At 45.2% G+C, this 17418-nt stretch overlaps 1 protein-coding gene across 1 annotated transcript in view; it reads right to left on the bottom strand.

Moving 5' to 3' along the window:
• Positions 1-2833: 2833 nt before the first annotated feature.
• The window catches only part of tbx21 (T-box transcription factor 21), a 36483-nt gene continuing 21898 nt past the window's right edge, over positions 2834-17418 (bottom strand). Inside the window, exons 3-6 of the mRNA XM_067968825.1 lie at positions 10462-10583; positions 8672-8830; positions 6644-6705; positions 2834-5342 (exon numbers count right to left, since the gene is read on the bottom strand). Coding sequence (XP_067824926.1) covers positions 4640-5342; positions 6644-6705; positions 8672-8830; positions 10462-10583 — 1046 coding nt within the window. The 3' untranslated portion in view covers positions 2834-4639. The remainder of the gene's footprint in view (positions 5343-6643; positions 6706-8671; positions 8831-10461; positions 10584-17418) is intronic.

Here is a 17418-nt window from a genome sequence, read left to right as displayed (position 1 = left end):
GGGTCCACAAACCATAGTTTTCTATCTGATCATTATGTATTAATGGTCTTACTAACAGGCTTCTGTTGCAGTATACTAATATTTTTTAAAAATCTGCAATGATAGCACTGTTTTCCTTTGTGTAGCTGATACTGTCTGAAGTTAGTCAAAGGGTCAATATTTGCAGGGATCCTTCACAGAAAGCTTGAAACCCACTGCCTTGTTTTTCCTGCATCTAGCTCAACGCACTCTCAAAACTGCTGAGCACTTGTCATAGCCCAATTAAAGTATAACATAAAAATTTCACAAGCCTATAATTTAACTTTACTGAAATGTTGCTGATAGTTTTGGATAGAGGTTTATGTACTATGTATATGGTGCTTTTCATGGTTTGTAATTTTTCCCTGGCTTTCTTTTCCTTGTCCTGAACAAATGGCTACTCTACAATTGATTTATTTGCAATGGCGTCCGATTGAATTATTTTAGCCTTCTTTTCATAGCAAAATGACATCTCACCCAGGACAATCCTCGTATCACTTTGCTGAACCTTTTCCACCATTTTAAGTTTTTACATTTCTGCCAATCTCCTGGAAGAATGCATTGTAAGGAGAGGGGCATGAGCAAAATGCATGGTGAGGGGAGGGGAGGGAAGTGCCAGCATTAACTAAGAGGGAGGGAGGGGAGGGGAGGGGGCAGAATGGGTAGGAAGGGGAAAATGAATGGGGAGGGCAGGGGGAGAGAATGACATTGATGGGAATTTGATGGCAATGAAGAGAAGGTAAATGGATTGTGATGAAAAGGACAGAGAGGAGACCAACACTAGGGGCAGTGCTTTCAGAGGAAGGAGAAACATTGAAATGTACAAGATTCTGAGGGGGTTTGACAGGATAGATGTTGAAAGGCTGGAGAGTCTAGAACTAGGGGGCATAGTCTCAGGATAAGGGACTGGCCATTTAAGACTGAGATGAGGAGGAATTTCTTCACATAGAGGGTTGTGAATCTTTGGAATTCTCTGCTGCAAAGGGCTGTGGATGCTGAGTCGTTGAATATATTCAAGGCTGAGATAGATACATTTTTGGACTCTAGGGCATTCAAGGGATGGGGGATCGGGCAGGGAAGTGGAGTTGAGGCCGAAGCTCAGCCATGATTTTACTGAATGGCGTAGCAGGCTCAAGGGGCCATATGGCCTACTCCTGCTCCTATTTCTTATGTTCTTAAACTGGGAATGCCACCTTTAGTTGAGGGGGGAAGGAGTGCCAGCTTTAATGGGGGGGTGGGGGGGCGCGGTGATTGCATGAGCTCTGAGGGTAGGGTGCCATTTGAACTAGATTGGAGGGGAAGAAGAGTGCCCATATGAACGTGGAATACTGGGAGTGGGATGGGGTGCAGTGTCTCTGTGAACTGGGTCCGGAGAGAATCAAGTGCCTTTGTGAACTGAGGTCATTGGATATGGGAGAATGACTGTTGAGGTAACTTTTGGGAAGTCCTGCAAGTGAAGGAATGTTGTTTCTATTTATGGCTTAATTTACAAAAGGCTGAGTAACTACAGTACTTGTTTTCACGTATCATTTCTTGAGTTGTCAGCTTCGTTGAAGCTGTTGGTCAGCTATTTGCTAATTATCTAGAACTGGGTAACGTTGAAAATGTGCGATTACATCTTGTCTGGTTGGTATGTCAGAAAACTACGCCTTTTATTTAAAGGTATGACCAGAGAAAACAGATCAAAACCAGATAGTACAAGAAAGCTAGACTAAATGTTCCACAACTTGCAGCCTGTTATTTCTCTATTAACAAGACTCTATATAGCACACATACAGATTAAAATTGGCTTTAGGTAAAGGCAGTGTGGTGTTCCACAATATGGACCAGCAGATCCCAGATTCAATTGCCGGTCTGTGCTCTTGAGTTAGCTGATCTCAGTGAGAATGCTACCAGACAGAATTCCCATTGCAGGGGGAGGTGAAATACTTTAAAATCAAAAATGGGAGAATGACTTATTTTTCTCCAAAATTAACTGGCTAACAATATCACATATTCAGAAATAGCACATTTCAAAGTCGCACGTCCCTGCAATATTGTTCGTGGGCGATTACTGAGAAAAAAAAACAGGCATTCACCAGTTATTAGTTAAGAGGAGTCTCAGTGTCCTGAATTTATCCAGTGTCCCATATTGAAAAGCATTTGTGGGTGTGCACACGCGTGTGTGGGTGTGTGTACGCACGCATGTGTGTGGATGTCAGGTGGGGACAGGATCAGTCTCAGCTGGGTTTCCATCTATGGTCAAATAGCCTTCTGACAGTCACAGTCCGGGCTCACACCTGAAAAAAGGACACTTGGGAGAAGTTCCAGAGGGCTGTCGTAGTCACGGAATATCCCCAGCAAGTGGCGGTGCTTACAGGAGAGACACCATTATCGTATCATGTAAAACATTTCATTTACCTGTGTGTAACAGTTTGAGATACGCCCATCACACATTCAAATTTCTGTCACGCTTGAATAAAGGAAAAGAAAGTCAATCATTTCCTGCTTATTTTTCTGATCTTGGGGAGGAGTTGGGGATTTACAAGCAGCTGCCAATCTACAGAGAAACTTCAACAATTGGCCTCAGAATGTGCCTGTTTGCACTGGCAATAATTAACCTCATGATGTGCCTTTTTACATCAATTAATCCACAGCCTTAAAGGGACATGTCAAATTACACACTGTACCATCTTAACAGCAGAATAATACATTGTGTATTATATGGTATAACTCTTAAGTCCTTATTAAAAGAAGTATCTTCAGGAGATCCTGATAGTAGCTTCACCAAAAACTATTTCAATAAAAGAAAGCCAGACTTGATTTTTTTTTCTTTTTTTATTACAAAATGAAATAGCTACAGCCATTGTGCATTTCTTTTACATTTATTCAACATATACTACATTAACCTGTACAAAACCAGTAATATACACCAAGGGTTTTTGAATAAATTAAGTAGTCAGGAATAATACTCCATGCTCAAGAAAGGTTCCACACTTAACACTGACACAGGAGGAGAAATATTTTTTTAATTATATATATAAGTTATTTGTTGTGCATTTTGATATTTTTTTAAGTCACGTTTGGGTTCAGTACCGACATTGGTTCATTGTTTGATCTCTCAAAACCTTTACATTTTTTCCTGGGTCTATATAAATGAAACCATTTACAATTGGTCAGAAAATAATTACATAATATATATATACATGTGGTCTTCCAGGTATTTGTGCAGATACAGAATAGCCGTTCCCTTCCCCATGGCTCAGTTGCTAATTGCACTGTCTGGTGTGGTGCTGAGTAACCTAGGTTTGATTCCTGACTCTTTCCGACTTAGCTTATCTCAGCTGGGGTAGAGAATTGGCCTCAACAGCCATAAGTAGGGAGGGGTAAAAATATCAGTCAGGGCTCCTGCTCCTGCTCGCTATCTCAGAATGCTGTGCCGTAATGGGCACTGGTGTGGACATTGAGTGGAAGATAAAAAGACTGAGATTGTCAGTGATGCCCACCATAATTGTAAATAACCAGCTTGGCCCTCTTATGTCCAGGCTTACTCCTGGAGAATGGTCACTTAGGCGAGCCACTGGAGCAATGCACCATGGAACTGTACCCCAGCAAGAGGCAGTGCCTTCAGGAGAGGAAGGGAGAAAATAGGGGGGGGGGGGGGGGGGGGGTAGGGGTGGTTAAGGGCATGAGAGATCAGAGAAAGAAACCAGGAGGATAAAGGGAAAAGAGGTAGACAAAGTAAAAGATGTGTGTTACCATATTTATTTTAAGGTACAGTTAAAAACTCCAATATTGCAGAATATCTTCAACACAGCCATTCTTTTCTGGACATTTAATTTGTTCATTAAAAATAAGACAATTTTGTTTTTAAAAAAGCTTAGTTATGGTCCTGGCCCACTTACAACAACATCACAACCCCAATACTGTGCGTTCCTCTACTGCGGGAGGGGTCAGTTTTCTTCAATACTGTTTGTTGAATTTTGTGTTGCCATTTTCACTAGCAATGCAATGTAAAATAGTTTTATTTTTAAAAAAAGCACATTCTTAAAGTGAAACAATACTTCTCGAAACACAGTAAAAAAAAACATATTTGGGCTCCTCCTCTGGGCAGCCATTAAATGGTTCAAATGGTCTACAATTGTCACCAGTTTCAAAGATCGTTTTCCCTCTGTATATTGCAATCCTAAGAGACTGCGATGTGATCCTGCAGCCCACTTAACAGCGTAAGACATATCTGGACATGAAAACGCACCAGTGATTGATAAAATTGTGCTTGAATGAAATGCTTTATTTCCCTGCAACACAATATATCATATATTAACTAAGATACTAGTCCATCAATATATAAACACCTCATACCCCATGACCTCAAATATTGCAGATAACTCCCTCTGTAGCAGAGGCCACGCCCCCCACCCAGGGCTATATAGATTTATCTATCTCAAGGACAGTTTTGTTAAGATAACTTTCTAGCATGTGTAAATTGAAAGAACTGAAATGGTTTTTTTTTCTCCCCCCTCTGTGAGGTGGTGATCAGTCTCAGGACTCGATGCAGGGTTGGTTTATTCAGCACAGATGACATATCATATGGCATGTTGCGAAGCCTGGGTTTGTCCGTCACTGCCATGGTGGGAGGGATTCAGTTGGGGTAAAAGCTGTAGTACCCTGTATCACTTCCGTTTTCCTTGTCGTACTTCTCACCGTTCTGATTGGGGGGAGAGTTCTCGGTGCTTGAGGTATAAGGAGACACTTTCCTCCGTTTACATTCAACCTCGTACAATCCCGAATCCGAGGAGTCCGCTGACTTTACGGAATGAGGCTCGAGCCAGGAAGAGTCCTCTGTTTCCTTGCCTTTGTCCTCTACGTTGGCCAGCGTTGGCCTGGTATCCGCAACTGGTCTGTACCAGGTCAGTGCGGAGCCAGGCTTGCTGTGGTGATACTGAGAAGTTCCCCGGGTGCCCCATGCGTTCCCTGAACTGAACGGATGCTCCTGGTAGTAGCCAAGAGCGTGGGGTGTTGCTTGAAGAGGAAAACCTTTCATACTGTAAGTCATAAATGCATTCCCTGTGTATTCTGGATCGTACGAACTGAAATCCAGCCGGTTTGCGCTGGTCTGTTGGACTGGTGACATGAACCATCGGTGAGGGTTTGTAATGTCTTCTCTGTGTTTGGATGTGTGGGACACAGTCCGATCCCCATTGTAGTACCTGCCCTGTGGCAGGGCATTCATGTACTGATCATGCAGGAAAGGCTGGTACCGTGCCCCTGGAACCAACTGCTGGCAGTTTTGCTGGTCTGGTGGAGAGGGAGTCAGGCGGTCTCCTTCGGAATTGCTGTACATTCTGAAAGAAACAATTAGAGGGGGGGGATCAAACTGTTGAGAAATAAATGTACATACTCTGTCCACTAAATGGATGATCAATATAACTGGATGGTTGGATATTACATGCAGAAAACAAATTGGTAGGTCACACCCAGAGAAGTGGTTACAGAATTATAGTAAATTCTCAGGTATGAGTAGGATTTTCCTAGAATAATTCTGGACCATCCTCCCTGGGGAGGTGGAGGGGAGATAATGGGGGGCTCATTGCAATGGAGTTGGCTAAAAAATGGTACACCCAATGATGGGAAATTGGAATTGAATTGTTCCTGTATGTCAGACTCGATAAGCCAATACCTAAGCCATGTGGTCTCCAGCGGTCCAGCCAGCCTCACTCACTGAAGGTACCTGGAAGGGCAGACCTATCGTGTGGGGCTTGAATTCCTCCCACCTGGCTCCTGATAACCCAGCAAGCCAATGCCCCAGTGAGTAGGCTGGACAAGCAGCGGAAAGCTTACCAGCGCTCTGTACTGGTACGATGTGTGGTTTTAGCCACTAACCTCCGGCAGTAGCTCTACGAACACTTGGTGGTCCCTAATGAGCTGGTGTGTCCTTCAGGGCAAGGAAACATTCCATATTACCAAACAGAAGCGTCAGCCACGATTTTAACCCAGGGTGCATTCAAGGCGGGTGGGATGGGAGGGAATCCCTCCACCGTGCAGAGTTGAGCGAGAGACCTGAACCATTTTAACTCCCGGGCTTTCATTTTAAACAGTGCAGCACCGTCTCCTGCCTGAAACCGATGGGGATGGGAGGCCGAAGCGAGCAGTGCCCTGCATCAAGTTAGCGTTGGGGGTGATATTGAGAGGAGATGCCGGCGCTGGGAGGGAGAGGAGAGGCCGGGGTTGGAGAGGCCCAAGGATGTCTCGCGGGGCCCGGGGAAGCACTCCTGCTCCTCCTAGCCCACGAGGAAGTTTTAAAAAAACCTACCCTTTTTGGGCCTCTTTTGGCCCCCGCTCCTCTTACCCGCTACGTTCAGTTTGGCAGAAAACCCACTGCGGCGTCCTGCTCGGGCGAGCGAGTTGAAATGGCATCAGAGACCCGACATGGGCAGGCGTCCCTGCCACCTGCTCAGTTGAGCAGGTAGGGAATCGTCAGCTCCCGGCGTCTCCGGGGCGGGTAAGTAACCGTGATTTCAACCGTCTACCCGTCTGGTTTACGCCTTCCTTCGATTCCGTACAGCATCATGTTAAAAAAAAAATTGAAGCAATTTGTAGCTTTCCCCTCAGCTTGTGTAGCTATTACGTGATAAAATATACTTACGAGTCAAAATTGTCTCGGAAGCCTTTCGCAAAAGGGTTGTGGTCTATTTTAAGTTGTGTGATCTGGAAAGGAACCATTCCATAGCAGTTAGGCACCAGTACACTTCCCTTTACAACTCAAAACATTGTCGTCTACACCACTTTTATCGGTGTATTGTGCTGAATAAGTCTGGTCCGTCTTTTCTGTTTAGTGGAAAAGATTTTTAAAAACTATTCCCTTGTTCCCTGAATTTCCACTCTGGAAATTTAGAATCCCTTTAACCCATTCAGTACTGCAGACACCGCTTGGCCTTATCCTCACTGGAGTTAATGATCACAAACAAACACCTCTGCTAAAATCAAATAATGTCGCACATGCGTGCTTGGGGCTTCTCCATCTCCGGTAATTTCTGGTCTCGTATCCTACAGGGTTGCAAGAGTGGTCTGTAAACCACCTTCCATAAGATACCATAATCCATCATGATTTCCTGTGGTTACATATAAACATATCCTGAATTCAACAGTAAAAGCTTCTATTCTGCACATTGTTCCCTCAGCCGTGGCTCAGTGGGGAGCACTCTGAGTCAGTAGGTTGTGGGTTCAAGTCCCACTCCAGAGATTTGTGCACAAAATCTAGGCTGACAATCCAGTGCAGTAGTGAGGGGAGTGCTGCACTGTCGGAGGTGCTGTCTTTCAGATGAGATGTTAAACCAAGGCCCTGGTCTGCCCTCTCAGGTGGATGTAAAAGATCATAAGGCATTACTTTGAAGAAGAGCAGGGGAGTTCTCCCCAGTGTCCTGGCCAATATTTATCCCTCAACCAACATCACTTCAACAGATTACCTGGTCATTATCACATTGCTGTTTGTGGGAGCTTGCTGTGCGCAAAATGGCTGCTGCATAGGAAATTCAGAAAGCCGCTCCCACGTTTCCCATCTGGATTCCACGCCTCAATATCCCACTATACCCGAGGAAAGAAGGCTTCCATACTGTTTGAGTCTATGTTGGGAGATGGCACAATGAGTGGCTAGAAGAGCAGGTCAGAGGCTGGGTATTCTGCGGTGAGTGACTCACCTCCTGACTCCCCAAAGCCTTTCCACCATCTACAAGGCACAAGTCAGGAGTGTGATGGAATACTCTCCACTTGCCTGGATGAGTGCAGCTCCAACAACACTCAAGAAGCTCGACACCATCCAGGACAAAGCAGCCCGCTTGATTGGCACCCCATCCACCACCCTAAACATTCACTCCCTTCACCACCGGCGCACTGTGGCTGCAGTGTGCACCATCCACAGGATGCACTGCAGCAACTCGCCAAGGCTTCTTCGACAGCACCTCCCAAACCCGTGACCTCTACCACCTAGAAGGACAAGAGCAGCAGGCACATGGGAACAACACCACCTGCACGTTCCCCTCCAAGTCACACACCATCCCGACTTGGAAATATATCGCCGTTCCTTCATCGTCGCTGGGTCAAAATCCTGGAACTCCCTTCCTAACAGCACTGTGGGAGAACCGTCACCACACGGACTGCAGCGGTTCAAGAAGGCGGCTCACCACCACCTTCTCAAGGGCAATTAGGGATGGGCAATAAATGCCGGCCTCACCAGCGACGCCCACATCCCATGAATGAATTTTTAAAAAAAGTGTCCACTCCATGCTTTGTGTTAAGACCTACAAGAGATACGAACATGTGAAATGAAAGGGCGAGAAAAGACCATCAGGCCCACCCATGCTCACCCTCGCCATTAAACGGTACAACCTCATGCAGCACTCCCCCCAGCCACTAGTAATTAGTTCCTGGTCGAGCCAATCTCAGCAAAAGACTCTAGGAAGTTTCTCCCTGCCTCCCTAACGCAATAACCAAGTTCGATGAGATCATGAGCTGTTGCTAAACGTGCTTAAATAACACCCCCCCCCCCTCTACAATATATCTCAATCTCATTAGGAACATACACTATACTCCATTCTTTCTCTCATATCCTCCTCAGTAATCCTGCCTGACAAAAGGTTTTTATCATCAGCTGAAACGTTTACTGATGTCAACTCACGTCTGCGTTCTGGTAGGCTGTGACTGCGATAAATTGTGTTTCAGGGAACGTGAACGCTTGCATTTTTGACGTGAGGTATGGATCGTCCGTGCCGTCCTCCTTTACTTGTACAATGTGGAGCCGCGGCTGGTACTTGTGCAGAGACTGCAACACGATCATCTGCAATGGAATCACACAAGTGTCATCGGGAGTAGAGGAAGCCGTCACATTGCAATGCCACCTAGTTAAATGAAATGTGACCGCAGCATGGTCCTGGCGAGACTCAAATGCCTGGACACGGTGAACTCCCGATCAGTTCAAAACCGACGGCAAGTCAGCGTGAGATCCAAAATTTGGCCTCGGGCCTCATCAGGCGAGCTGTGGATGCCAATCAGGCATCCCAATGCCGCTCGGAGGTTGGAGCTGGAGAATTTCAGCCGGCCCCAACACCAACCCAGCCTGCAGGTAGGTCCTGGGGGAGGAGAAGCCCAGACTATCAGTGGCTATCAGTATCGTGCTCCTCCTGGCTCCACAGAAATTTAATCTTTAAAAGTGTTTTCTGCTCGTTTTTTTGTGTGGTCCCTTTAAGGAAAAACCGGTAAGGCCGCTCAAGACCTGGTACAACTGGTGGAGCATGTGCAGCACAAACTCTGCCCATTTGTACACCAATTTCAACCGGGGTCCTACAACCTTTACAAATCACTGGTTAGGCCTCAGCTGGAGTATTGTGTCCAATTCTGGGCACCACACTTTAGGAAGGATGTAAAGGCCTTGGAGAGGGTGCAGAGGTTTATCAGAATGATACCAGGGATGAGGGACTTCAGTTATATGGAGAGATTGGAAAGGCTGGGATTGTTCTTCTTAGAACCGAAAAGATTAAGGGGAGACCTAATAGAGGTATTCAAAATTAGTTTTGATAGAGTAAGTTGGGAGCAACTGTTTCCTCTGCCAAGTGGGTCGGTAACCAGAGGTCATAGATTTAAAATAGTTGGCGAAAAAACTAGAGGGGAAATGAGGAGAAATTTTTTCACACAGACGGTTGTTACGATCTGGAATGCACTACCTGAAAGGGTGGTGGAATCAGATTCCATAGGAACTTTCAATAGGCAATTGGACATGTACTTGAAGAGGACTAATTTGCAGGGTTATGGGGAGAAAGCTGGGGTGTGAGACTAAATCGGACAGCTCTTTCAAAGAGCCGGCACAGGCATGACGGGCCGAATGGCCTCCTTCTGCGTTGTAAGATTCTAACCGGCTTAGGACCCTCTTTTTCATATATAAGGCGCATTTCAGGGGAGATCCAATTGGGCAGCCAGCGCACTTCTAGAGAGATCTGGTGTGGGAGATTATGAACCTATATTGGTCTCCCCAACCTTCATTGCCCACCCAAAAATCGGACGAAACGATGTTGAATTTCTCCCCCGACAGGTTTTTCAATTTTGGTGGTGTCTCACACTATGAGCTTTGACACTTCAGCTACGCTTCTCTTTTAAATAAAACGCTTTTATTAAAACTTCTCAAGGGGACATTTCCTCTTCTTTGTACCTGTCGGAGACCCCCTCAGGCCTGGAGCAGCGGCTGTGTTTCCATCCCCAATTCTGGGCCCAGACAGACCCCCAACAAGAGGACTGGCCTGCTCCAGGGGGCACGTTGAGGCCACACTAATGGACCTGAACCCAGAAATACAAGTGGGTGCACCATCCATGCTGGGGGGTGGTGCTCGCATTCGGGAGGAAAATCAGCCCCTCTATTAAATAGAATTCATTTGTAGGACTGAATTTTCTTCAGGAAAATGGAAGGGGTCAGCTTACCTGAGTGACATTATTAGATGCTCCTTTGTTGTTGGTCAGCTTGAGTTTACCGAAGGAGATCTCCTGGCGCATCCAGTGCGCCCCTGTGTTCGGTGAGTCTGGGTGCACGTACGTCCGGTTACCTGCAATGGGATTATTGTGTGCCCATCAAAGTCAATCCACAGGCACATTGAGTACATTTTCAAGCTGACTTCATGAGGAACTGATGACTCACAACAGGCGGAACTGAATGCTGCAGTTAACAGAATTTTAAATGAGTCACCAGTGCTTCCAAGAAAGTGATTAGTACTGACACCAGTTACCAAGTTAACAAGCAGCCACTTCAATAAGGGCAGGCTGCTGTAACTAGTGTTAAATTTTAGTGTGTAATCAGTGTATTACTGCAATTTTAGTTGTTGACTATTTTTCCATTGTCATCGCCCAGTGACTGTAGAAATATTTAGAGCTGCTTGGGACACTAGATTAATGCAAAGCTGAACATGGTTCCCAGAGAATTTGCTATAAAATTGGCCCACCGGCCGAGTCACTTTATACTGAGGTAAGACCAGCGGTCTCACGTCGCTGGCTGCAATCCAAAAGTAAAAAAGGGTCTTCCTGCTTCCTGGCCATAGCGAATCCCAGCAGGTTTACTTTTGGATTGCAGCTGGCAGAACTAAGACCAGAGCATCAGGAGGCAGCTCTTGGCACAGTATGAGAAAAGCTGTTTTTTCCTTTGCCCGTTTCCAGGCTGCCAAAACTACTCAGCAAATTCAGCATGTCTCAGTAAGACACAGCCAATGAAGTACTTTTGAAATGTAGTCACTGTTGTCAGAGAAAGCGGCAACCAATTTGCACACAGCAAGGTCCCACAAACAGCAACGTGATAATGGCCAGATATTGGGGCACAACATATTGGGAAAATGTGAGGTTATGCACTTTGGCAGGAAAAATCAGAGAGCAAGTTATTATCTTAATGGCGAGAAACTGGAAAGTACTGCAGTACAAAGGGATCTGGGGGTCCTAGTGCAAGAAAATCAAAAGGTTAGTATGCAGGTGCAGCAGGTGATCAAGAAGGCCAACGGAATGTTGGCTTTTATTGCTAGGGGGATAGAATATAAAAACAGGGAGGTATTGCTGCAGTTATATAAGGTATTGGTGAGACCGCACCTGGAATACTGCATACAGTTTTGGTCTCCATACTTAAGAAAAGACATACTTGCTCTCGAGGCAGTACAAAGAAGGTTCACTCGGTTAATCCCGGGGATGAGGGGGCGGACATATGAGGAGAGGTTGAGTAGATTGGGACTCTACTCATTGGAGTTCAGAAGAATGAGAGGCGATCTTATTGAAACATATAAGATTGTGAAGGGGCTTGATCGGGTGGATGCGGTAAGGATGTTCCCAAGGATGGGTGAGACTAGAACTAGGGGGCATAATCTTAGAATAAGGGGCTGCTCTTTCAAAACTGAGATGAGGAAAAACTTCTTCACTCAGAGGGTAGTAGGTCTGTGGAATTTGCTGCCCCAGGAAGCTGTGGAAGCTACATCATTAAATAAATTTAAAACAGAAATAAGAGAGTTTCCTAGAAGTAAAGGGAATTAGGGGTTACAGGGAGCGGGCAGGAAATTGGACATGAATTTAGATTTGAGGTTAGGATCAGATCAGCCATGATCTTATTGAATGGCGGAGCAGGCTCGAGGGGCCGATTGGCCTACTCCTGCTCCTATTTCTTATGTTCTTACGCAACTTGCGCAGAGCAGCGTGGCAACGATGGCTGCAGCTCCTGAGAAATAAATTTACGAATGTACTTACTGCGGACTCTGTGGCCTCGACTTGCGTGATTTTAAACTTTTAAAAGAATTGTGCCCAATCAACCTAGGCTCTGAGCAGCGTAGGTTGATTCGCGTGGAACAGTCTGTGCGAACAGAAGTCACGCCCACAAAATCTGTCAGGTAAGAGAAGTCAAGCCCACACGCAGACTTGATTCATTTAAAGTTAGTATTCTGGAAGTCATTGTAAACAAAAATTTTATTTTCTTTTAATAAAAAGCCAAAGAAATAATTGAATTAAATTAAAGAGACAGAAGGGAAAAGTAAAAAAAAATTTAATCCACCAAAAACTATTAAAATAAAGGCGGCCTTCGAGACACACGACAACGCAAAATCGTCGAGCAGAAATTGATAGCCAGGTTCCGCACCCATGAGGACGGCCTCAACCGGGATCTTGGGTTCATGTCACGCTACACGTTACCCCACCAGCGAACAAATGTTATCTGTTTTTAATATAACGGGTCAGTTGCTGTCTTTTCTATGTTTCTACCTCTCTATCTCTGTTTTTTTTTTGTTTGTTGTTTTTTTTTGGTGATTTGTATATTCTGTGAGACCTGGCAGGTAACACCTGTCTGTCTGCACACTGATTGCCTTGGCAACGGGCAGTTGAAAAAACTGTCTGTACTCACCAAGCACAAGCATTGTTCTGTGAATTATAAATGCGATTTCATTTCGAGGATTTCATTTTCACATCGTTCACCTGACGAAGGAGGAAGCCTCCGAAAGCTTGTGAATTTAAAATAAAATTGCTGGACTATAACTTGGTGTTGTAAAATTGTTTACAATTATTAAAATAAGGAGTAACATAAGACTCCTCATTTTTTAAATTTAATTTTTAGTTGTTCGGCAGTCATGAAGAGTTACCGCGCTTTTAAGACTTAGTTTAGACCTGGTATTTTTGGTGGTTTAATTAGTTACGTTCCAGCTGGGCGGATGAGTACGTTTGCGATTTTTCAGTGATTTGTATAATTGGAGGGTGCAATGGCCCTTTAATTCGCAGCTGTCAATTCGCCCATGAACTGACAGGAGCAAGTTCACAACTTCAGCATTTTACTGCGCATGTGTAAGTGCAGCAACTTGCTCCTTCAATTTGCCATAAAAAATGAAGAGCACTGTTGAGCTCTCCATTATTTTGGGAGCAACTTCTGCCCCCATCTGTTTTTTATTAGTGAGGGATAAATATTGGCCAGGACACCAGGGAGAACTCCCCTGCTCTTCTTCGAAATAGTGCCATGGGATCTTTTACGTCCACCTGAGAGAGCAGACGGGGCCTCAGTTCAATGTCTCATCCGAAAGACAGCACCTCCGACTGTGCAGCGTTCCCTCGGTACCATACTGGAGCGTCAGCCTGGATTACGGGCTCAAGTCTCTGGAGTGGGACTTGAACCCATGACCTTCTGACTCAGAGGTGAGGGTGCTGCCACTGAGGCAAGGCTGACACCTTGACTTCTGCTTCTTCTGGGTTTGTAGACTAAGAGAGAACATTCACTAAAACAAGCTCCACATTTTCAGAGAAAGACTCACTAGGCCAGAAGGTGACTAAGTGGTGCAACGTATCTGTGAGGGCCAGCTATGGATCCTCTGTGCAGCAGAATCCCCTATCCCAGGGTTGTTGCTATGTGAAAGCATCAAGCAGAGGGGGGGGGAGGTCACCCATGGGCCACCTTGGCGCAGGTTGTAAGGAGTGGGAGGAGTAAGCTCAGTGCGTTCCCAACATTTGAAACGCATTAGTCCAATTAATATTCTAATCATTTTTATTCGGGAAAGGGATGTTGCCATGAATGTAACTTCCCCCAGTGGTTTAACTGGTATAAATCCACCGCCCAACATGGAGCTGAGCCATTGCAGACAGGAAGCTGCCAGGTTCAGTTCCCTGGTCTGTATTGGGTCAGCTGATCTTAGCTGCTGCAGCAATTGGGGTGTTACAATTTTTTTTTATTCGTTCATGGGATGTGGGCGTCGCTGGCGAGGCCGGCATTTTTTGCCCATCCCAAATTGCCCTTGAGAAGGTGGTGGTGAGCCACCTTCTTGAACCGCTGCAGTCCGTGTGGTGACGGTTCTCCCACAGTGCTGTTAGGAAGGGAGTTCCAGGATTTTGACCCAGCGACGATGAAGGAACGATGATATATTTCCAAGTCGGGATGGTGTGTGACTTGGAGGGGAACGTGCAGGTGGTGTTGTTCCCTTGTGCCTGCTGCTCTTGTCCTTCTAGGTGATAGAGGTCGCAGGTTTGGGAGGTGCTGTCGAAGAAGCCTTGGCGAGTTGCTGCAGCCACAGTGCGCCGGTGGTAAAGGGAGTGAATGTTTAGGGTGGTGGATGGGGTGCCAATCAAGCGGGCTGCTTTATCTTGGATGGTGTCGAGCTTCTTGAGTGTTGTTGGAGCTGCACTCATCCAAGCAAGTGGAGTATTCCATCGCACTCCTGACTTGTGCCTTGTAGATGGTGGAAAGGCTTTGGGGAGTCAGGAGGCGAGTCACAATTGCCCAAGGCGTCCCAGGGCTGAGGATGGGAAAAACCAGCCATGGGGCAGCCCATTCCTGATTGGAAATGGGGGAGCAAAAATGAGTTTGTGCACTTTCCCAATTATCAACCATTAGAAAGTTTCCTGAATCCTCCCTTTCTGGAGACTACATCATAGGTCGGTCTGAATAGTGAAGGGGTTAAATCACAGGAATGTCATCTGGTGAAGGAGCTTAGGAACCTTGTGGATAATGTGTAGGGAAACAGCTGCTGTAACACTAGATTGTTATAATAGAAAGAATTAGCTGGAAAATATTACAGTACAGTGGCTGCTGGGATAGCTGATCACTGTCGGAAAATTCATGAGTCAGAGAAAATGCTTGTCCAAATGTCTGAGGGGAACAGTGAATTTCAGCTACAGCACAATAGGTTGGGATGGATCAAATTTATTTACAGACTGTGCCATTCTGCCCTGTATAAGGAACAACATTAGGACAGAGTAACAGTTTGTATGTGTTAGGACAGGAACTACCAGCTCAGGGACAATATGCAGCCTCCCAAGCTCAGGCATTCCAGCCCTTGAAGCCCTGGCAACTTAGAATTATAGAATGATACAGCACAGAAGGAAGCCATTCGACCTAATGTGCCTGCTCTTTAAAAGAGCTATCCAATTAGTCCCACTCCCCTGCTCGTTCCCCATAGCCCTGCAAATGTTTCCCCTTCAACAAAGTATTTATCCAATTCCCTTTTAAAAGTTATTATTGAGTCTGCTTCCACCACCCTTTCAGGCAGTGCATTCCAGATCATAGCACCTTACTGCGTAAAAAAAATTCTCTTCATCTCGCCTCTGGTTCTTTTGTCAATCACCTTCAATCTGTGTCCTCTGGTTAGCGACCCTCCTGCCACTGGAAACAGTTTCTCCTTATTTACTTTCTCAAAACCCTTCATGATTTTGAACACCTCTATTAAATCTCCCCTTAATCTTTTCTGGTCTAATAACAACAACAGCTTGCATATATATAGCGCCTTTAATGTAGTAAAACGTCACAAGGCATTTCACAGGAGCGTTATCAAACAAAATTTGACACGAGCCACATAAGGAGATATTAGGACAGGTGGTCAAAGAGGTAGGTTTTAAGGAGCATCTTAAAGGAGGAGAGAGAGGTGCAGAGGTTTAGGGAGGGAATTTCAGAGCTTAGGACCTACGCAGCTGAAGAACAACCCCACCTTCTCTAGTCTCTCCACGTAACTGAAGTCCCGCATCCCTGGTACCATTCTAGAATATCTCCCATGCACTCTCTCCATTTGCTGATTTGTTTTTCTATGAATTTTCTGGGCTTGGAGTTTGGAATTGTACTTGCATATGAGTACGACAGTTTCACTGTTGCTGCAGAGTTCGCTCTGTGTTAACTAATATGATTCCACGGTACCGGCAGTGCCAGCGTAGCATGAAAACAGTGTAACAAGTTCTGCCGGGAATCCTTTTGGTTTAGGAATTGGAAATACATTGTGCATTTAACAGCAGCAAATTACCCAGCTATCGGAATAAAGCATCGTTGTCAGTTCTTTAGGCTACAAACGCTGCTGTAACAGGTGCCACAGATTTACAATGTGTGCTGGATTTGATACAGGTATGTACAAAGTTCTTTGTCACTTTGTAAATGGGACATTAACAGCTGTAAATCAAGCCTTGACATATCTACTCACTTAAACAATAGCCAAAATGTTCTACTCATTTGTAATTTGTCAACCTTCAGATGAATGGGTGCCTTCAAGACTGGTTGTTAATGTAGCCATTAACAAGTCATTAAGCTGAGGGAAGGTGATCTGAAGCTGCATTTATGACCCTACTGCTGCCAGCAACCAACTTCAACTCCAGAACTGAAAGGTGAATGAGGCGGCCCATGTAGACTACAGGGTGGATTTGGCAACAGTAGAACTGTGCGAGCGAAGTTCTCACTTTAAAAGTGACGGGACAATTTGATGAAAGCTGTAAAAACACGCCATGGGACCTGAGGTTTTACAAATAGGGGCACAGAGTACAAAACCTGAGGGTGTTGTTAAACCTATACAAATGGTTGATTAGGTCACAGTTACAATCCAGTTTTGGGTTCCCTACTTTAGGAAAGATGCCGACGGCTTGGAGAGGTACAGAAGAGATTCACGAAAATGATACCAGTGATGGGAAGCTTTAATTATGTGGAAAGACTAAAAAAAACTGGGGCTGTTTTCACCAGAATAAAGAAGGTTAAGTGGGGTTCAAAATTATGAAGGGTTTTGATAAAGTAAATCTGGAAAAACTGGGTATGAATTTAATACGATTACCAAAAAAAAATGGCGAGGTCAGGAACATTTTTTTTTACGCAGTGGGTTGTTCAGACCAGAAACAGAGATGGAAGCAGAATCCATACTATTTTGAAAGGAAAGTGGATCAGTATTTGAAAAAGAAAAAAATTAAAAGAGTATGAGGAAAGGGCAGGGAGAATGAGATTAAATGGAAAGTACAGGTACAGGTGTGATGGGCCGAATAGCCTCTTGCCTTGCTGTAAAATTATGATCCGACGATCCTGTCTGCAACTTTGCCAGTCTGCCTGACACATTCACTGATGGTGGTGAGATGGTTCTGTACAGTCCCAGCAATTGTATTACTAACCTGCATGGCTACCACCGTTTTAAACCAGGCACCAAT

The sequence above is a fragment of the Heptranchias perlo genome, chromosome 30, assembly GCF_035084215.1.
Source record: "Heptranchias perlo isolate sHepPer1 chromosome 30, sHepPer1.hap1, whole genome shotgun sequence".
Lineage (NCBI taxonomy): Eukaryota > Metazoa > Chordata > Chondrichthyes > Hexanchiformes > Hexanchidae > Heptranchias > Heptranchias perlo.
The sequence above is the reverse complement of the archived record's forward strand: the minus strand, read 5'-3'. Positions and strand labels throughout refer to the sequence as shown.